The following is a 21,667-nucleotide window of genomic DNA, read 5'->3' as shown; positions in this document are numbered from 1 at the left end:
CACGCCTCACGGCCCCTTCGGGCGTCATCGAGCACTCTGCCCCGCCCTTTTTCTCCTTGTTAGTGCGTCACACGCGTGACGTCCCGCTCCACTTGTCGTCACTAGCGCGACGCCTCCCGGCGAGGCGGGCGCCATGGTGGCAGCGGGATGCTCAGGACGGCCGCTGCAGCTGACGCTGGCGCTGCTGAAGCCGGACGCTGTGGCCCACCCGCTGGTGCTAGAGGTGAGGGCTGGGCGGACCGGACCGCCTGGCCTGGCCTGGTCTGTCGCGGGGCGTCCTGGCGGTGCGCGTCACCCGCCCAACGTCTGCGCCTCTGCCCGCAGGCCGTGCACGAAACAATCCTCAGCAACCGGTTCCTCATCGTGCGCGCCAAGAAGCTGCGCTGCGGACGGGAGGAGAGTTGCCGCTTCTACCGGGAGCACGCAGGTAGGCGGGTCGGGGCTCCCGGGCGGACGAGGCCGCCGTTGCCACCAGGAGCACGCGAGCAGGCGCTGCGGGCGGACGAGCATGGCCGCCGGACAGGGCCTGTGCCGGCGGAGCTGGGCTGTGTGACTCGGGCCGTCTTTCTTCCGCAGGGCGGTTCTTCTACCAGCGGCTGGTGGAGTTCATGGCCAGGTACCTGCCGTGCCCGCAGCCGGGCTGTGCGAGGCACGAGGATGAAGCTCACTTCGCTTTGTGGGTCTTGCCTGAGCAGTGCTTCTGTATCTGGAGGGATTCACCTCGGCGTGGGATGCGTCTCTTAAGGAGTTGATGCTTGTGGTGTACCGAGGGGGAAGGCTCTGGCCTCAGGGGTGGAGAAGTGTCAGGAACCATCTCTGCTGTGACAACAGTAGTACTTGGTGGGGTGGCATCCTCAAAGGTTGTGTGTACCATCACCTAGGAGTTCATTCATGCAAATGCTTTGCTTCTGAGCCATGGTCTCAGTGTCTAGTGTCACGGCAAGTCTTTTTCCCATCCCAGAAATCACTGCACGGCATTTGCACTTCCTTGCTTCTTTGCACTTGCTGTATTTATAAGAATGAAGGAGCTATGCCCTTTTGTAACCTTATCTACTTCTGTTCTTACCTGGTCTTTTTCTAGTGGCCCCATGTGGGCTTATATCTTGGCCCATGAGAATGCTGTTCCTCTCTGGAGATCCCTGATGGGACCCACCAAAGTATTCCGAGCCCGAAACAATGTCCCGGACTCCATCCGAGGATCTTATGGCCTCACTGACACCAGGAATACCACTCATGGCTCAGGTAGACCTGTCCTTCTTGGCTGAGTGTTGTGCAAAGACTGGAGCTCAGGGAGGCATAATGGTATTTTGTCTACCTTTGCTTGCTTTCCGTTCTGGCAGAGTTAATGATTCGCTCACTTCTGCAGGCTCCACTCACACCTGTCCTGGTGTGACCGAGCCTGGCGCTTTTCTTTATGGCTTCTGCCCTTCCCTTTGGAATATAGCACATATTTGTGGTGCCAGATTGGTATTTCTTATCTTCTTTTCCTCTGTTTTCTAACAGATTCACCAGCATCAGCCAGCAGAGAAATTGCTTTTTTCTTCCCAGAGTTCAATGAACAGCTCTGGTACCAGCATGAAGAGCCACATCTGCGCTGTAGGCAGGTGTATTACAACGCAGAGGAGCGTGTTCACTGTGTGTTCAGGGATGAAGAAACAGAGTTGACCTGAGTTACCCAGGGGTATGGTTTGCTGATCTGGAAGTAGCTGCTAGGCATATTGTTTGGGTCAGCCCCATAACAAGACCTAGAGCCATGGCATGTTTTAAGGAGTGCAGGGGAGGGAAAGACTAAATGGTCATTATGTTGTGCTACCTGGGATTATGTTATTCATGCAGCATACAGGTGCTGGGGCATTTCAGGAAAACTAGCAATAGTCCGACTTGATATAGAGGTCTAGCCATGCAGTTCACTGGTCCCTTATGTGTTTATTTGGATATAAGTGATACAGGTGAGTTCATCAAAGGGCTCTGTGGAAATGGTGGTGTTAGTTCTAGTTAGGAAATGATTGGTTTTGCTGATAGTAGGCCTCAGATTCTTAATATTTCCTCTGTTCCCACAGTCCCTTAAGGAGAAAAGGAGGGGGGGGAAAGGATATGAAAAAAATGCAGTGGTAAGCAGGGCAGTATTAACTCTCCTGTCCTTGCTTTGCTGGATCCAAGCTGAGAAACAAGGCTGTTTTCAGTTTTGTATCATGATTTGTGTCTTAAGCATCTGGTGGAGGGCATAGTTAGAAGCCATTCTCAGGAGGAAAGCAGCATATCCTTTTGGTTCAGTTTGGTCTCGGCTGACAAGCCTGCAACAGAAGTTCTAGGGGAATTTGCAGAAAGGTGTGAAGTAGTTCAGTGAAAGATCATCTGTTTTGTGCTCTTAGATTGCCTGGGGCATGAGATCAGTAGTTCTGATGAAACATGATAGTGGCTGTTAGAGCTGTGGATTTCTTAAATCCATAAAAAAAGGCCAGAGAAGTTAACTTGAATGCTGGCACGCAGAGGCTGTAGGATGTCTGCCAGGACCTCTTTACATTAAGCCTTGTAACGAAATGCCTAATGGCAACTCAAAGACTTCATTGCCTATTGACTTACTGGGCATTGAAGCACTGAGTTCCATATCCTTTGTAAATTATATGGACAAAGTCATTTAATTATCCAGATAATTGATAAAATTATTATATGGTGGTGCATAAGGACTTGGTTTTGAGGTACAATGCAAGGTTCTGACATGCTTATTTATGTTTTCCTGTTTGACGCATTTTGAGATCTGTTCCTGTATGAGTTTTTAATCCATTTAAACTGTCCCTCTAACAGCTTCTTACAATGCTGATTTTAATTAAGGTGCCATGTTGTACTGAGTGAATTTCTTTCAGATAATTTTAAATGCCCTGTATTGGTGAAGGTACCTTTGTAATGTATTTGGGACAAGAAGTTCATTGGCTTGACTCCCGTTTCTGAAGTTATGTGTGACTAGTGTGGATGATACTAGTCACTAAAGCTGTTGACTGGGCTGTTGATTGAGTCCCAAGTTTACTTGTGCATTATTGTGTCACAGATCAAAGGCAAGTTACTCTTTGAGTAGTCAAAGACAGCTATGTGAAATATTGGGCATTTGAGTGAAAAATGTTTAATTGTAGGAAGTGCTGCCATAGAGCTTCCTTGATTAAATACATCAACATTTTTGTTCCTTCCTTACTATTATGTGAGACTAAATGCAATCGTTGTTTTGTTCCAGGTACAGATCAAAAGGATCTGCGGAATATTTCTGCATTTTTGCATTGCTGCTTTTATTTTCACCAGCAGTATCCAACGGTGGATCTGCTCATGATCGAATATGCGTTTACAGAGGTCTGAAATCTTGCTGTTCTTAATACTACTGTCAATTGATATTTTACTGATTCCCTGAGTTTCTCTTATGTGTGGTTTTCTTGTAACTATTAACCCTTACTATTTTTTCACCTTTCTTCTTTATATTGTGCTTTCTTTTTTGCATATTATCATTTAATGACATCCCAAATTAATTGCTGGCTTACATTTCTCATTTAAAATTTTTTTTCTAGTCACTTGCAATTATTACATTTGGGGAAACTGACCTTTTTAAAATTTCAAGTACAAATAACACTGGCTTAGTGGTGCAGTCTTTTCACAGAATAATTATCAGATCACAATCATCATTACTTAGAAAGCTGCCAGTTGTTACGTCCTAATTAACATTTCTTTGGTCCACCAAGACTGTACCTGAGGAGAAGTTGTCAAAATTGTGCAGTCCCATTTCCCTAGACAGAGTGTTTATTTTGCAAATCTAAAGTTGTTTTGCGAACTTATCAGGAGATCTAATATTGAAATATTTGCTGTTAGATGCAGAAGATAGTGTCAAAATTATTTTTAATATCAAAGGAAGCCTTTGGATTTATGAGATGACAGCAGATGCTCTCGGTTCTGAGGACTCTTATGAATGTCTTTTTTTTTGTCTTTCTTTCTCTTCCCTTCCTTGTAAGTGCTCAAGAAATGATTTTAACTTCTCTGGTGACACTTAGCATCTGTTTTGCATACCTCCTGATGCCTCTTGGTTCTGTGGTGAATCACCTTTGATTTTGTAACTTCCAATGGCTTTAAATTAAACCGATTTCTTGTACCTTTTCTCACTTTTCTCTTCTTGCTGTCCCTCCCTGTCCATAATCTATCTTTACAGAACAAGTTGAAACCTCTGATTATATTTTTTTAACACCTGGGTCAAACCATTCTTAAGAAATCTTTGTAATGCATAGCATATGTTATTTCTTCTTTTTCATAAAGATTTTTGGTTGCTTTATTTGAGCTCCAAACATTATGTTCTAAAATAATAAAGGCAAGTTATCTGAATGCTGTTTTAGCTTAAATTTGTAATGTCTGATGCTGCAACAATCTCGTGTACAGTAGACGTTTGTACTTTGATGGTTGTCCTCTTTTTTACTAATGCTTAAATGCCTTCTGCCTGTTGTTTATTTGCACAGAAGCATGGTACCTGAATATTAGACTGAAGGATGCTGAACCATACAGTTTCTGCTTTCTAGAGGAAGTGCTCCAGTATTTCACAGAAACACCACAGTCCTGTAAACATTATTTATCTTACCAATTGCTTAGCTTCCAGACCTCTCCTTCTGCTCAGGAGATGGGACAGATTTCTGAAGAATTTCTCTAGCGTTTCTTTTCTCTGGAAAAGATAAACATAGTCTCATTTTACATTTAAGTACTCAACTTCAACAACAGCTTGCATAACTGACTACTTTTTTTTTTTTCTCCTCTAGGTGTTGTGTGAAAACATGGAAGCCAGGTTTTGTTTGTCTGGGATGTTTTGGAAGGAAAGGGAGCAAATAAAGAGGAAACCTGGGTAATAACAATACTAGATAGCCAATGGGGAGCCTAATATAAAGATGTTTGAATGCAAGGGTAGTTCATGTCCTGAACATGTTAGTAACTGGTATCAGGATCTGATGAAGAGAGATGGAAACTGTTTCTGACTGGGATCTACCAGGGCTTTGAACTGTGTATCATGTCGATGTGGCTGTCTTGCTTCTGGACCCAGGCAAACCCATGAAGCAAATGTGGATCATTATGTAGACATGAGTACAGTCTGTCATGTGTTTTTTCTTGCCTGTACCTCTACCTTGCAGAGCCTGAGATTAAGTTTGGTTAACAAGTTCAAATCTAGCCCCTACTTGACCTGTCTTGGACATAAGGTGGGAAATTGTTAGTTTTCTGTGATAGGGGGAAAACGGTCCTGATCTAATTGTTTTTCTGCAGTTTGTTCCTCTTATTCTTTCATCTTCCTGTTCTGTGTATACAGAGTTTAGTTTCTTTAGGACTGAAATGCTTGGAGCGAATGGAAAACTTGGGCTCAATTCATAATAAGCCAAGATATTAACAGACTGCAATGCAGGTACAGACAGACTGTGAAGTATAGTTGTGTCAGCATTGCACTTTTTCCATTACTGAGAATGGTGCTGCATATGACTTTTAATGGCAAATTGGACCTCTTACAAAAGAGACTTGCTTTAGAGCCAGTCCTACAACACAGGTAATAAAAACGTCTCAGCAATCATCTGTATCAGGATTTTGCTGCCAGAAAACTTGTGCCACCTTGTGGAGGGAAGCATTTGCAAAGAGCAGGTGAAGGGCAGGCATGGCAGCTTCAGTTTGCTGCAGTCACCTCAGGCTTCACATAGCTATTGTGTACTGGAGGTGTCTCAGATGCAACAGCAGATTCTGGAGAATCTGCACTAGCAGCTGCTTAGTGGCATATTTCTCTTCAGGAGATATATCCATAGTCACAGTGTTGATACTGGAAATAGCATGACCAGCAAATGCAGTACAAGGGTTCAGTTATGGTACTGTCCACCTCTGCAAAGTCCTGTGGCAGCCAATTTCAAAAGTCCATTGCCTGCAGCATAAAAAAAAAAGTTCCTTATTTTTGTCTGTCTTAATCTGATCTGCCATTATTTTCCATGGAGTGTCCCTTCTTCCTAGTGCTGCTGGATTTCATAAAATCATAGAATAGTTTGGGTTGGAAGGGACCTTTAAAGGTCATCTAGTCCAACGCCCCTGCAATGAGCAGGGACATCTTCCACTAGATCAGGTTGCTCAGACCCCCGTCCAACCTGACCTTGAATGTTTCCAGGGGTGCAGCATCTACCGCCGCTCTGGGCAGCCTGATGCTGATTTGGGTAACAGCAGTTCTGTGTTCATCATAATCACTGCCTTTGTGATTTACTTACTTTGGTCAAACTCCACCTCTAGCTTTCAAGCACTAATTCAGATGTTATACTCCCAAGAACATGAGCTTACTATGATACAAGTTTAGTTCAGACTTAGACAAGATGTTACTGCCTTCTACCATGTGATTTGAACTTCCCTGAGGTCCCATTCTCAGGTTCTTCCGCAAGCCTTACTTCTCTGCCTCCTTTTTCCTTCCCAGGTAAGGAAAATGGTAGAGAGTTGGGAAAAGCTGGTAGATGTAGAAATCTTCATTGCCTCCAGCCCCTGAAGTCTTTTTGCTTATATGTTCACAAGTAACACTGGAATATAAATTGCTGCTATTCTTCTATTGCAGACCAGGTACGTAACTGGGTGACTCCTCAGGTACATGACTGTAGCGGCAGCTTTCACTTTGGGGATAGTGAGTCCCTCCCCATCAGAACTTTATAACCCAGAGTAAAAATGATAACACCAAATTGAATCTACTTGACGCCAAGCTTGCGCCATGCTGGAGAGAAGAGATGCTATCCAGAGGAACCTTGACAGCCCTGAAAAGTGGGCCTGTGTAAACCTCATGAGGTTCAACAAGGCCAAATGCAAGGTCCCGCATCTGGGTTGGGGCAATCCCCAGTATCACTACAGACTGGAGGATGGATGGATGGATGGATGGATGGATGGAGAGCAGCCTTGTGTAGAAAGACTTGGGGATACTGGTGGATGAAAAGCGAGACATGAGCCGGCAATGTGTACTTGCAGCCCAGAAATCCGATTCATCTTGGGCTGTGTAACAAGAAGTGTGGCCAGCAGGTTGAGGGAGGTGATTTTCCCCCTCTACTCCACTCTCGTGAGACCCCACCATGAGTACTGTGTCTGGCTCTGGAGTCCCCAGTACAAGAAGGACACAGACCTGTCAGCATGAGTCCAGAGGAGGGCCACAAAGATGGTCAGAGGGCTGGAGCACCTGTGCTATGGAGAGGGACAGAGAGTTGGGCTTGTTGAGCGTGGAAAAGAGAAGGATCTAGGGACCTTTTTCACTCAAGGGACAACAAGGGGAGCTGAGACTAGGAATGGGGGGTGGGGGGAGAAAAGGTGTTGGTCTGAAGCTGAGCCTGGGAAAGGGGAGGAAAGGGATTTCCCTAAGTGTTTATTTGTTATCTTGTCTTTTTCATAGGATGGTTTGGGTTGGAAGGGACCATCTAGTTCCAGCCCCCCTGCCATGAGCAAGGACACCTTCCACTAGACCAGGTTGCTCGAAGCCCCATCCAGCCTGGCCTTGAACCACTTCCAGGGATGGGGCATCCACAGCTTCTCTGGGCAACTTGTTCCAGTGTCTCACCACTCTCATAGTGAAGAATTTCTTCTTAATATCTAATCTAAATCTACCATCCTTCAGGTTAAGGCCATTCCCCCATGTCCTGTCACTACTTGCCCTTGTAAACAGTCCCTCTCCAGCTTTCTTGTAGGCTCCTTTAAGTACTTGAAGGCTGCTCTAAGGTCTCCCCAGAGCCTTCTCTTCTCCAGGCTGAACAACCCCAACTCTCTCAGCCTGTCTCCATAGCAGAGGTGCTCCAGCCCTCGGATCATCTTCATGGCCTCCTCCAGACTTGCTCCAACAGGTCCATATCTGTCTTGTCCTGGGGACCCCAGAGCTGGATGCAGTACTGCGGGGTGTGTGTGTGTCTCACAAGAGCAGAGTGAATCAGTAATTAAAAGTTTATGTTAATTGGCAATAAGTGAAATTCCTCAAGCTGAGTTTGTTTTGCCCATGATTGCATGGATTAAGGTCCAGGTCTGATCTGAAGTGGAGCTCTTCAGACCATGAGCAGACTGTGGGTGGAGGTCCTACGTGAGACTGGTCAGGGACCTTAAGACATATTAGCACCCTCAGGCCCTCACACTTTTTGCCTTTCTCCCTGCTCTTGGGATTCTGAACTCGTGGTCACTGCATCTAAGGCTACCTTCAGCCTTTACGTGCCTGACCAGTTCTTTCTTGAGTACCATGTCTGGCAGAGTGTCTATCCATATCCAGAAACCTCTTGGATTGCTTTTGCCCTGCTTGGCAACAGAAGTGCTGCACACCTGCATCCCTGCAAAATAGCCTTGAAAATGCTGGATGTTGGAAGCAGACTCCAGGGATGCTCAGATTGTCTCAGGCCTGGCATGGGGTCCCTCCCTCCAGAGGGACCATGAGTCTGAGGTGTCCCAGCCTGACAGATTGGGCAAATTGCCCCCAAACTACCAGTCACTCTCCATTGATGAAAGAGAACACAGACTGACTAGTGCAGGTGAGGCTGTGTCATCTTTGTGCTGTGCTATGTATTACTCTAAACAGGTCAAGAAATCAGTGCTGGTGTCTTGAATTCTGGCTATCAAATCAGCAGCACTGTCTTTCCCTGTAAAACCTTTATCAAGGGCTTGTGCTGTGCTCCCTCTGCTTGCTCAGGGCATGCTATGTCCTGCCCTCCAGTGTTGCCACAAACACTCTTGCTAAATTCCTCCAATAGCAAATCAAGTTCATATGTAAAACTGTAAACCATACATTTGTATGAAAAACTCTCTCTTGGCTTCATATTGTGAGATGTCTTTCCAGGTGCTTAGATCAGACACTGTGGCCTGAGCCAATGTGCTTTTGCTGCAGCACCTGTTGTGGTACCCACTCCGGATATGTAGCTGTGATCTAGCTCACCTCAGCCATGGAGTGGGTCTTGCACTAAATATGAACCTATATCTCCCTGTGCACTCACGTCACAGATGGGTCAGGAACCTGTAGTTCCCAGTAAAAGTCGGGGATATCAAACTCCCCTTCGTACCTATAACAATCTGCCATACCTATCTGACGTGGCTGTAATATATGGTGTAGATATACTGCTTCAGAGTGGAGCAGGAATTTAGGCAAGAAGGCACAACTGGTATTACAAATGGCCATGGAACTTCAGCTTTGTATTTCCTGTTGCAATAACTTATGTTTTCCATAAAGTTTACTGTCATTCAGATATTAACTGCTAAAGCACTGTTAAATTATTTACCTTTTTCTCCTACTTCAACAACTTTGTGTGTATTTTTTTGTCTAAAGTGTGAACATTTCAAAGATGGGAAGTCTACATAGAACAAAGACATTATTTCTCCATGTCTCATTCTGCTGCTTTTACATTATGATGCAATTGATTACAGCAGAGGTAAACAGCTTCAAAGTTATTGCATGAGTGACTGCCTCAAACTTTTAATAGCCCGCTTTGTGCCTTGTTTACAAGTCTCACAAAAACATGCTAGGTAAGAAAGTTCTCTAGGCTTTTGGTAATTGGCACTGAAACCCTAGTGGCGTTTTCTCTGTGGAGGGAAGCCTGTGGGGAATTGGTACCAAGGGGACAAACTGGAAACAAGAAAACCTCTCTCAAACTTCAGCCTTCTATTTAAAGCATCTTGTTTAAAGTGCACTAATTGGCCCCTGGGGCAGACTTGATGCCCAAGCCTGGTCAAGGCCTGGGTGAGAAGCCTTGGAGGGCTGGCTCTGTGCAGCAGGAGGATGGAGCTAGTTATAGGAAGAGGGAGGAATGGAGATGGGGCAGCAGGTGCCATAGTTGTCCAGGAAATACCAGGTAGCAATCATCAGGCAAGGGTACTGCTCACTGGTGACAGGAAAGACTTTCCTTGTTGCTTTCTGAGTCCAAGTTGGCCAGGAAGAAACAGTGACCCTGGGGCTGGTGCTAGGACCTCCCTTTCCATTTTCCGAGACCGCGTAGGTGTTAGAACTGCCCCAAAACTCCGCAATGCAGGAATGATACCAGAGGGTAACAAGTCACTTTATGTTGCGTGATCATGATGTTTAAGTTTGTGCATGCTCTTAGCTCATGACAAACACAAGTAAATCAGGTCAGCTTTGGCCACTTTTATAGTTGGAACATGTAGGTGCAACCCTCAATGCCTTTTTTTGTTAAATATAAAAACAAGTGGTTACATAAACTAATAAAAGCTTGAGACAATGCAATTTTCTTCAGCCAAAAAATCTCCTTGTCAAATGTTAGGGAAAAAAAAAGACAGTAATCCATTACTACTCTCACAAGATGCAGTGTGAGGCTTTTGTCCTATCTTGGGTAGGCCAAATAGGAAATGCCAAATTTTGCTTATTCTTGTTTCTTGCCTGGCCCAGGTAATGGGCAACTCCGGCACCTTTGGGGAAAAAAAAAAATTCCCAAAGGAAACTCTTTCCCTGAGGAATCAATGGGAAAAAATCTGAAATACTGTTCTTACAAAACCCGATGAGAATTTCATTCCATAAATCAGATTTGTGCTGATGGAAAGGAGCCCCTGGTCCAAGCCCTGCTTAGAGCAGGACCCACTAGCACAGGTTGCTCAGGGCAGCGACCAGGTGAATGTTGAGTATCTCCAAGGACAGAGAGTCCATGGCCCCTCTGGACTTTAATCCAGTGCTTGAAGGATTTTTCCCTGATGTCCAGTGAGGATGTCTGCTGTTACAGCTTGTGCCTGTTCCCTCTTCTCATCACCATGCAACTGTGAGAAGAGTCTGCATCCATCATCTCTCCCTACTCCCATTAGGCAGTTGCAGACCACAGTAAGATCTCCCTTTCGCTTTCTCCTTTCCAGGCTCAACAAAGCAGTTTCAGCCTTTCCTTGTATGTCCTGTCCTCCAACCCCAACCACCTCCACAGGACCTACTCCAGTATGGCAATGTCTGGCTGATACAAGGGAGTCGGAAGTTCAGGACACTTGACTGTATTGCTGTCATAGTAAAACAGGGTGTTTTACTGTAATCTCTGTTACATAAGTCTGAGTGCTACAACTGTGGCATTTATAAGGAAATCATACAGACCATTGCCATGGAGATTTTTAAAAAGGGATGTTCAGAGGAAAAAGAGGACACCCAAGCCCGAGCTACAGTTTGTACTAAATCTGAACTAGTGTTTGGATGACATCTGCATTGGACAGTTCAGTTTAAGTGCCATCAAAATTGCATCGGTGACAGTCAAAATCACTGAGGGAAAAAACAGAGCACAAGCCCATTGCAGCCAGCAGGGAGAAACATTGCTGTAAACAAATCACTAACCTCCTGAGCCAGATATGGCCACAGAAAGCCAGGGCAAATGAGGTTGCCCAGCTTGTAGAAGTGTGTGCAGAAAAATACAGGATGAAAAGTACATTCAGCTTGCATATGTCAAAGCAACAGCAACATTGGTGAAAACAGTGGTGTAAAACTGTCTGGATCATCAGGTTTAGAGAGCAGTGGTTAAAAGGTCATAGGCTACCTGGAGTCCAGTGATAAGCAGAGCACCACAGGTATCTGTCCTGGGACCTGTCCTGTTTGACATCTTCATTAGTGATATGAAAGAGATAATAGAGTGCACTCTTGTCAAATTTGCAGGTGACACCAAATTGAGGGGACCAGTCAATATGCTCAAGGGCAGGGCTGCCATCCAGAGGGACCTGGACAGACTGGAAGAATGAGTTAGAAGGAACACCATGTATTTCAACAAGGACAAATGCCAGTATTGCACCTGAGAAGGAAGAGCCCCTGTCAACAAGACAGTCTAGGGATGCCTGGTCAGGCAGCAGCTCTGCAGAAAAGACCCTAGGGACCCTTGGTGGACAGCAAGGCAGACATGAGTGAGCCATGTGCCCTAGCAGCAAAGAAGGCCAACAGCATCCTGAGCTGTGAGAACAGAACCAAAGAGAGTAGAATGAAGGAAATGCTTATGGCCCTCTACTCAGTACTTCTGTGATCATATTCAGGTACTGCATCCAGTGCTGGGTTCCCCAAAACAAGAAATACACCAACAAACTCAGAAGACTTCAGCAGAGAGTCACCAAGATGGTCCAGGCTGGAGCACTTGCACAGTAAGCAGAGGCTGAGGGAGCTGGGCTTGTTCAGCCAGCAGAAGGAATGGCTTGGGAGGGACACCAAATAGCAGCCTTCCAGTACCTATGGGGAAATTATCAAGAAACCAATGCCAGGCTCATCACAATGGGGCATGGAGGGAGGATGAGAGGCAGCAGGCAAAATTCAGACAGGAGGTTTCAAGTTCATTGAATCATAGAATATTCTCAGTTTGAAGGGACCCACAAGGATCATTGAGTCAAACGCTTGACTCCACACAGGGCAACCTAAAATTAAACCATATATAAAAATGCTGTCCAGACTCTTTTCAGTGGTGCCCAGTGGCAAGACAAGGAGCAACAGGCACAAACCAGAACACAGGCAGTTCCATCTCAATATGAGGAAAAACTTCACTCTGAGGGTAACTGAGCACTGGAACAGGCTGCCCAGAGAGGATGTGGAGTCTCCTTCTCTGGAGAGATTCCAAACTTGCCTGGATGTGATACTGTGCAACCTGCTCTAGGTGAACCTGCTTTAGCAGGGGGTTGGACTAGATGATCTCCAGAGGTCCCTTCCAACCTCTACCATTCTGTGATTGCGTGTGATTCTGTTATCCAAACACTTCTTGAACACTGACAGGCTTGGAGCCATGGCCATTTCCCTGGGGAGCTTGTTCAAGTGCTTGACCACCCTCTCACTGAAGAACTTTTCCCTAATATCCAATCTGAACTTCTCCGACACAGCTTTAAGCCATTCCCTTGTGTTTTATTACTGTACACCAGAGATAAGTCATCATCTCCCTCTCCACTCCCCCTCATGAGGAAGTTGTAGACAGCAATGAAGTCTCTTCTAAGCTGAACAAACCTAGTATCCTCATGTGCTCCACGTAAGTCACGCCCTCTAGTCCTTTCACCAGCTTTGTTGCGTTCCTTTGGACACATTCTAATATTTCTATATCCTTCTTACATTGTGAAGCGCAAAATTGCACAGTACTTGAGGTACAGTTAAGTATATCATAGAATACCAGGTTGGAAGGAACCTCAAGGATCATCTGGTCCAACCTTTCTTGGCAAAAACTCCATCTAGACAAAAGCACCATCTAGACAAGATGGCCCAGCATCCTGTCCAGCTGAATCTTAAAAGTGTCCAATGTTGGGGAATCCACCACTTCTCTGGAGGGATTATTCCAATGGCTGATTGTTCTCATTGTGAAAAATTGTCCTTTTGTGTCCAATAGGAATCTCCCCAGGAGTAACTTGCACCCATTACCCCTCGTCTTTTCCATGTGACTCCTTGTAAAAAGGGAGTTCCCATCTTCTTTGTAGCCACCATTTAAGTACTGGAACATGGTGATGAGGTCTCCCCTAAGCCTTCTTTTGTCAAGGGTGAACAAATCCAGTTCTCTCAGCCTTTCCTTATATGCCAGGCTTCCCAGTCCTTTGATCATCTTCATGACCCTTCTCTGGACCCTCTGCAGCCTGAATAGTGGGACAATCACTTCTTTCGACCAATTAGCTATGCTGTGCCTAATGCACCCTGGGATATGATTGGCCCTTTTGGCCACCAAGACACATTATAGAATCATAGAATCATAGAATGGTTTGGGTTGGAAGGGACCTTAAAGATCATCTAGTTCCAACCCCCCTGCTGCGGGCAGGGAAACCCTCAACTAGACCACATTGCTCGTTGTTGACTCACATTGAGCTTACCATCAATCAAAACCCCCAGAGGTTTTAGAGTTGTTCAAGAGGTTTCCTTCCATGTGGATGTAGGGAACAATAGTCACTCTGAGGATCATTAAGTAGTGGAGCGGGGGTCTCGGAGAGGCTGTGGAATCTCTGGCCTTAGAGGTTTTCCAGACCTGACTGCATACAGTCCAGGGCAGCTTTATCTGGCTATGGAGCTGGCTATAATTTGGGTTTGGGTTGGATGCAGCAAACACATTCCTGCCACCCTGAACATGATGAATTGCACTGTTTTCATTGTCTCTGTGTCCAAAGAAAGGATTTGTGCACACGTGGAGACCATTAACAGTGAGCTGGCAGTATTGCTGTACTGATCTGTGATACAAACGATGGTGGGTTTTGCTTGAGAAAGAATCCTTGAGCTGGAAGAATACATCTCTCAAAACAAGTAGGGAAACATGACTTTGAGAAATTCCAGGTTTTACAACAGTACACTTGTTTTTTGGAAAGTGCAACACTTATGCTTGGAGAAGGTAAGGGCCCTGCACCCAGTTAAGAGTCCAATTTCCAGAAGTGCTGAGTACTTACAGGAGCTGGACCCAATCCTTGTGGTTACACCCCCAAATTTAGGCATTTGGTTTAAAAAACAATTTCCTTAATACTTTGCAAATTCATGGAGATTTGATTTCTCACTGGATCCCCAAGGCTAGATTTGATATGCCTCAGTAGACCAGAGTAGGATACAAACATTGATATATCTTATAAAGGCTGTCCTGAAGACATTACCACAGACAATGGACATGGATTACCAGAACTGAATACCAAGTTTCTGGCATCTGGCAAGATTTCAGTATATTTCAATATTTATGCCAAGTGTTGATGGTCTTGGCAAAGCCCCATTTCAAATATCAGTGTGGGAGAGGGTTTCTCTGAGTGCTGCCAACATGTACCTTCATCTAAAATCCTGGGAGAGTAGACGGGTTATATTGGAGTGCCATGCCACTGAGTTTCTGTATGAAACAAGGAAATGTTCATCATTGCTGCAGAAGAAAGGTGTAATTTTGCAAAAATCAAAGCAAATGGTTGTGTCACAAAGTCCTGTTATCACGGTCTTTCTACCCTGTCAGCCCAGCTTCCCCGAAAACGTGCTCTTAGACACACAGGACTCAAAATTAGTGCTATTCATCTTTTACAACCTCAGACATCCTCTCTGACACGAATTTTCCCCTCATTGAGGTAGTAGCTCCCTCTAGTGTCTATGCTGAATTTCCTCACAGGGTATTCCTGCCATGCCTGTGCTTTCCCTACTTTCCAAATTATGTTACTGCTCAGCAATTCAACTCTTGACATTTCAGATACAGAGCTTATCCTCCTATCAACTCCTATTGCCCTATGATCAGGAAACAGAGGTTGCAAAAAGATTGCAATAAAGCAATGCTGTATTCCTGCTGCAGAAACAATCATGTCTCAGTCTTGATCTGCAGATTCACACTCTGTTGCAGTCTTCACATTTCCTGGGTTTCCCACTTTACATTTCCATGGCACTATGTGTTGAACTCCAGCTAAACCTGCAGTTTCTATTCAGGAATGGTTCCATGCTCAGAGCAGGCAGCATTCACCCAGTGTAAGTCCATGTAATCCTGTGCCTAGCTCTTCAAGAACTCATAGGACTCTACTTGGTACCTTAGCTAAGTCCAATCAGAGCTGCTGCCAGATCACAGTCCCACCATGGCCATGTCCCCTGGACCACACTCTCCACTCCAGAGAGCCCTGCACAGCCTGGGCCAGGTAGGCATGGTTATTATAGATGGTGGGAGCACTGATGTGGTGAAGATGCCATGCAGTCGCATTATGGCTGTGTTGCCCACAGGTTTGTTGCTGCAAGTGTGGCCAATGGCCGGACCTCCTAATTGCTGCCTCTCTGCTGGCATTGGCCAGTGTAGGCGCCTCATAGCCCTGCAACAGATAAAATGGGGTCGTAAAGAAGGACTTAGGGCACAGGGACTGCAGCTCTCAACCTCTCCAGCCAGGCACCCTCCTATGGCCCAGGGTGCCTGGCATGGTCAGTTGTGCTGCAGCCCAGGCACCTCAAGAGCTGCCACAGGGCTAGAGCAGGAGTCCAGGGCTAGGGAGCTCTGGCTGGTTTGCGTTTCGCATAGCCTGGAGCAGAACAGGAGATCAGGGTGGGTCCTGTGCCAGGACGGCTTTGTCCTGTGGGCTCAGATCCCACTTGTGCAGGCTGATTGGGGGAATGCTCCTTGCTCCTGCCACTGAGCAAGAGCTACCTCTGAAAGCCTCTCCCCCAGGGCCCTTGCAGGGTTAAAAACCTCTCCTCCACTCACAAGCCTTGAGGACACAGACTTTTCCTCATGCAGGTAAGACAAACTGGACAGCACCTGGGGACATTTCCCTCTTACCAAACACTGGATGCCACCCACTATTTGCTCTTGGACATGGAGACAAGGGAGGGCAGGACTCCTACCCATGGTGGGGCAGGGCCTCACTCATGGTGAGACCCTCACAGGGGTTCCTATCAGCACACTACTTGGGGGCAAGCCTAGTTCTGGCACCCAGGGCTCCTGGGTGGTCAGGGCATGCAAGCAGGCTGTGGCTGCTGGTGATGCCTCAAACAAAACAATCCAGTCCTTTTCAGAAGAAATCAATCCTGTGTTATTGCCAGCTCCCTCAGTCCAGCCATCACCTTTAACTGGGACTGGACCATACCCAGGGCTCAGGACCTTTACCTCCCATGGATATATGCTCCAGGCTATCTGGTCTGCTCACCTAAGTGCAAATGGGATGTAGTGGCTTGATGAGGAAAGCCACATCCTCCGGCAGGAGCAGCTGGCTTCCCTGGGTGGGCATGGAGCACATCTGGCCTCCTGTAGGAGGAAGGGTGACATAATGACTCCCAAAATGCTGGAACTATGCAGAAGTGCACAGTGGTGACATAATGCACCCTGCTTCAGGAACTGCACCAGAGCTGAACTAGTCAGGGGTACCTTCCTTGTTCCAGGGGGAATGACAGAAACCAGTCGCCTCTCTAGCACCGATGGCATCAGTGCTCCCTCTCTGCACCTCTATCCATCCTTTCTGGACTTGTCAGTGGTGGGCAAAGATGTAGCTGCACTGGGAAATTCTTGGTAAGTCATTAGTTACCATGAGAAATCGCCTTCAGTGCAAGTGAGAGAGAGAGAGAAAAGGAGCTGAGGCAAGGTGGAGATTTTTTCAAGGCTTATTCCTGTGCAGTCCAAGGGAGAAAGGGAGATTTTCCTACCATGTCTTCCTATTTTGTTGTGTACAGGATGTCTGAGGACAAAGGGTTTAAAGCTGGCATTTGTCATGTGGCTGTGTCCACTGACTGCTACATTGCTCCAAACCATGGTGAAAAATTAAGGTAATTCCTCTGCATGACTCCTATAGCAGTACTGTAGCCCTGTAGCTCCATACCTAATCCAGCCTGAATTTGTCAGCATGGGGAGAACATCATCTGCAGCTCTCCAGAACTCACTGTCATTCCTGCAGTGGAACTAACAATTCCCTGCTGCTGCTGCAAATACAATGACTTACATACCATCACTATGTACCTACATCAAACAAGGGCTTGTTGATAGCATGTGATGAGCTCACACACATCTTGCTCACCTGCTCTTATTTCCAAGTGAACTCCAGTGCTCCAGTTCAGAGCATAAACAGGTGACTAATTCTTACATGCCTAACTCCCTACTATTGAATTTATCCTTATTTTTATCACTCTGGTTCCTGAGGTCCCCTATTCCTCCACACCTTCACTGGTGCTGGTTTCACGGTAACTTGTTGGCAGGCTCCTACCTCTGGCTAACAGATCAGTGGTAAAAGCATCCAAAAAGGTCCTGGACAGAACCTTCACCTCTCACACCTATGTCATGGAGGCATTTGTGCCCTAACAAAACCACCATCTGCCTTAGTGCTGTGAAAGTTCACACATACATAATTTTGAATTTATACAGATCAATGTGCACATTATGCAGCTTTGCAGACAGGGACAGCTGGAGACGGGACGATTCCTAGGGATCACTGCTGTGGTCTCTTTGAGCTCTCACCCCTCTCAGGCACCCCAAACAAGTTGGGCTGTTCTTGCAGCAGAATGCACATGACTTTGGCTAGGGGCTGGCTGGAGGAAGAGTAATGGTCCAAGATTTCCAGAATATTGGATGATATAGTCCTTATGTACCTATCCAGTGTATGCAAAATTAGTAATTAAAAATCCCTATTAAAGAATATGTTGATCTGGGAGACTGCTGGACAGCTTGGCCAGGCAGTGGTTTCTCAGCCTTGTAGCACCCATATCCAGGATGGAGTAAAAAGTTTGGACGTCATTATGCTAGGCAAGGAAGAATTAATCTTTTGACTGGAAGTTTTCCTCTCAATATTAAAATAAAAAAAAAAAATTAAAAGTTTAAAAACTGGAGAGTAAAAGAGAAATGAATCAGAACTTAGCTCTTCTACTTAGCAAACTGATACTGATCACAGTGCAGAAGTAGAAGCGAGGAGAAAATACTATTAGAATAGAGGGTCATTAATCTGGAAGAGAAAGACGTGAAAATTATGAATGAGACATTTGAGTAATTCCAACATGAAAAAAAAAGCACACAATTTTTAAGTGCTTTGACAGTTTATTGCAGTAAGTAGTTATAAGAAAAAAACTCCCAACAGAAGCAGAGAATTCTCCATTGTTCAATGTTTTGAAATCATGACCAATATATAGATACATGCTTTGGGACAGAGAAATTAAAAACAGATTACTGGGTGTAAAGCAAGGGTACCAACCTGAAAATTTAATCTTGTTTAATTTTGTGAAGAGACATGACAATTGACCTCAGTTGCTAAAAACACATTTATAAAGAGGAAAAGGGGAAGGAAATGCCTTTTTTTTGGGGGGGTGGGGGGTGGGGGGGTGAGGGGGTGGTGGAGTCATATTCTCTTTGAGTCCCTACATAGCCATTCAGGTGACATCTTCAATGTTTTGTAAATGGAGTGACATGAATTGATAGCTTCTCTGGGAACACTGTTGAATCCTGACCACAGGTTTGTCAGAGTTACCTATAAGGAAAAGCTGCTCACAGCTGCCCTATACTGAGGCAGGCAGGCTTTGTTTCGAAGCATACAATTTCCAAGTCAGAATAGCAGGGAACTAAATCCTTGAGTTCAGTGATGTGCAATCCTCCCTTGCACCCCAGCCATATCCCAGTGCTGTTACTGAGAACCCATCCAGAAGCCAGTGGTGGTTCTGCTGCAGATCCTGGCAAACTTGCTCAGCAATCGCCATTACACTGTGCAGTTACCTTATTCTCTGATTCAGGAATAGTTTAGAGTGTTAACATCTACTGAGGCAATCAAATAGAGCCAAAGAAAAAGCTGCATAGGGAGAGCAGGATTTTATTATGCACAGCCCAAAGATGCTCTGTATTGTCATGCAGCCACAGTCCTGCTGCTTTCCAACCCTGTTTGCCCCCTTATCGTCATATCAAGGCTCAAGCCTCTCTGGATCCTTTTCCTCACCCAGCTGAGAGTAGCCCCTGGTTTCAGACTGGCTGAGTGTAATATGTGCCTGTGCTGAATGCTGGCTGGGACAGATCTGCACCCCAAGACAAGGTGATTGCAGGTGGTTTTTAACCTTTCTTTCAGACCCATTTATTCAGCAGCCTCACAGAGGTTGCTGTACCAGGCTGAATTTGTGCATCAAAGCACCTGGCCTGTGTTTGCTGGCTTCATGGCACTGGCATGGTGGGCAGCAGCAGCCCTGGCCACAAGCACCCAGCAAGCACCACCTTCAACAGCCCTTGGCTGAGTTTTAAGCAATAACTGCTTCCCCATGCCTCGTTCCTCATGTGGACATGGTTACTGTAGCTTCACATGCCAGTAAGCAAAACCCTTGTGTCGGGGTGAAAACTGAAACAGGATGATGGAACAAAGGTCAGGAGGCCCAGGCTAGTGGAGATCTCTGATGGCTTAAATTCACCTGTGGCTCGACAAACACCATGTGGTGAGTCACCCTCATTCGGAACCTGTGCTTTTTAAAGTGCTGATTATTGCTGAGCAAAGCACCCCAAAAATGGCAGAGCCAGAGACAAGATAAAGAAAAAAACAATTCTTTTAACTGGTGCAGGGTGATGCTACATCCCCACCCTAGCGGCTGGGGAAGAGCAAGCTTAGTGGCTATGGAATCTAAGGAATGATGTGACCACGTCCAGGTGGAAGGGAAGCCTGTAGTCGCCATAAGTGCAATCAGGAGGAAAAGAGGTATGTGTTTGGTGTAGTCATCAAGAAAGGGGGTTGGACTGGCAGGAGAACCCAAGAAGTGTGGGTCAGTCTAGATGCACAGTTCTTGGTTTCTTCTGTGTGATTCTCTTGCAGTCAGGTATCCAACACTGAATGGCAGCTCTCTGGACTCTAAAATCCTAGGGTCTGTGAAATCCCAATATGGGAAGCTCTCAACCATTATGGAGAGAGGACCAAAGCCATCCTGCCAGTGAAACTTTTGCCTCATGGGTAGTTGTGCTCTGGTCTCCTGGCTCACAGTTATCACCTTCTTCTCACGATGCTCATTTCTGCCCACAGACCAACCCAGCTGGCCCCATGGCAGGTGAGAACCAGACTCAAATGACAGAGTTCATGCTCCTGGGCTTTTCCCACGGCCAGCCCTTCTTCTTTGTTCTTTTCCTGGCTATTTACCTGGCCACGCTGCTGGGGAACTCTGCAATACTCACTCTTGTGTCCCTGGATCCCCATCTCCACAGCCCCATGTACTTCTTCCTCAGTCACCTGTCCTGCTTGGACATTTGCTACTCATCAGTGACGGTGCCCAAGATCCTGGCAAATGCCCTGCGCCCGCAGGCGACCATCTCCTACCGCGGATGCCTGGCACAGATGTTCTTCCTGATGGGGTGCGCGGGGGCTGAGTGCGCACTCCTGGCTGTCATGGCCTACGATCGATATGCAGCCATATGCCAGCCCCTGCGCTACACCCATGCCATGAACCGGGGTGTCTGTGTGGTGGCAGCTGTCAGCTGCTGGCTCTGGGGGATGCTGGACTCGGCTGTGCACACTATCCTGGCCTCCAGGCTCTCTTTCTGCGGGGCTGTCCGGCTCCAGCACATCTTCTGTGATGTCCCCCCACTGCTGAGTGCTGCGTGCAGCAACACCCGCCCCAGCCAAGTGGCACTCCACGCTGCCAGTGTCTTTGTAGGCCTCAGCCCCTTCCTGCTTGTTGTCGTCTCCTACCTCCACATCCTGGCCACCATATTCAGGATGCCTATGGCTACCGGCCGGCGCAAGGCCTTCTCCACGTGCTCTGCCCATCTGCTTGTGGTTGCCCTGTACTTTATGACGGCCAACCTGAACTATAACCGGCCCAGCTCTGGCTACTCCGCAGCAGCTGACACACTGGTCTCCGCACTGTACTGCATCATCACCCCCATGCTAAACCCCCTCATCTACAGCCTCCGCAACCAGGAGGTGCTGAGGGCCCTGCGGAAGGCCGTATGGGGACGGGGCACGCCAGGGTCCCCAGGCAGCAACGCATGAGCAATACCAGGGCTGCAAGAGAGTGCTGGTGTGGCACTGGTGCAGTATTGTCCACCTGTACGAAATCTTTGATGGCAGCTGTGGGATCAGGGCTCCCTGTCCAGGCAGTGGCTGCTTGTGGCACACTGCCATCACTTGTCTGACCCTCAGCACATCACTGATGGCAGAATGGCAAAATCAAGTTGTGAACAAGGCTACAGTTCCAGGATTATGTGTTTATTTTGCAAGTGCCATGTGCTGAGCTCAGCACAGGACCCATTGCAGCTATGGCAAGTTTATGTAGCACCAGACACATGCTGGCCCTGAGTAAGGGCATGAGGTCTGCCTTGGGGCTGCCCAAGGTGCTGAGCCGGGCCCTGCA

General features: G+C 46.6%; 2 protein-coding genes across 6 annotated transcripts; both read left to right on the top strand.

Annotated features, from left to right (window-relative positions):
• Window positions 1–72: 72 nt before the first annotated feature.
• Window positions 73–9,261, top strand: NME6 (NME/NM23 nucleoside diphosphate kinase 6). 4 transcript variants are annotated; one of them, XM_054811682.1, is made up of 6 exons: window positions 73–223; window positions 325–427; window positions 577–616; window positions 1,082–1,242; window positions 1,504–1,681; window positions 3,227–9,261. In XM_054811682.1, the coding sequence occupies exons 1-5, from the start codon at window positions 134–136 to the stop codon at window positions 1,668–1,670; spliced, it is 561 nt and encodes a 186-aa protein (XP_054667657.1). In that variant the 5' UTR covers window positions 73–133; the 3' UTR covers window positions 1,671–1,681; window positions 3,227–9,261. The 4 variants fall into 4 exon arrangements, 3 of the variants coding, with proteins under 3 accessions (XP_054667657.1, XP_054667663.1, XP_054667645.1); XR_008574865.1 differs by having other exon boundaries at window positions 94–427; window positions 3,227–3,339; window positions 4,779–9,261; XM_054811688.1 differs by lacking the exon at window positions 577–616 and having other exon boundaries at window positions 3,227–4,353.
• Window positions 4,831–21,311, top strand: LOC129200290 (olfactory receptor 5V1-like). 2 transcript variants are annotated; one of them, XM_054811619.1, is made up of 3 exons: window positions 4,831–4,861; window positions 16,757–16,883; window positions 20,137–21,311. In XM_054811619.1, the coding sequence occupies exon 3, from the start codon at window positions 20,203–20,205 to the stop codon at window positions 21,304–21,306; it is 1,104 nt and encodes a 367-aa protein (XP_054667594.1). In that variant the 5' UTR covers window positions 4,831–4,861; window positions 16,757–16,883; window positions 20,137–20,202; the 3' UTR covers window positions 21,307–21,311. The 2 variants fall into 2 exon arrangements, with proteins under 2 accessions (XP_054667594.1, XP_054667586.1); XM_054811611.1 differs by lacking the exon at window positions 4,831–4,861 and adding an exon at window positions 9,358–12,075.
• The last annotated feature ends 356 nt before the right edge of the window (window positions 21,312–21,667 follow it).

The sequence above is a fragment of the Grus americana genome, chromosome 1 (assembly GCF_028858705.1).
Source record: "Grus americana isolate bGruAme1 chromosome 1, bGruAme1.mat, whole genome shotgun sequence".
NCBI classification, from domain to species: Eukaryota; Metazoa; Chordata; class Aves; order Gruiformes; family Gruidae; genus Grus; species Grus americana.
The sequence above is the reverse complement of the archived record's forward strand: the minus strand, read 5'-3'. Positions and strand labels throughout refer to the sequence as shown.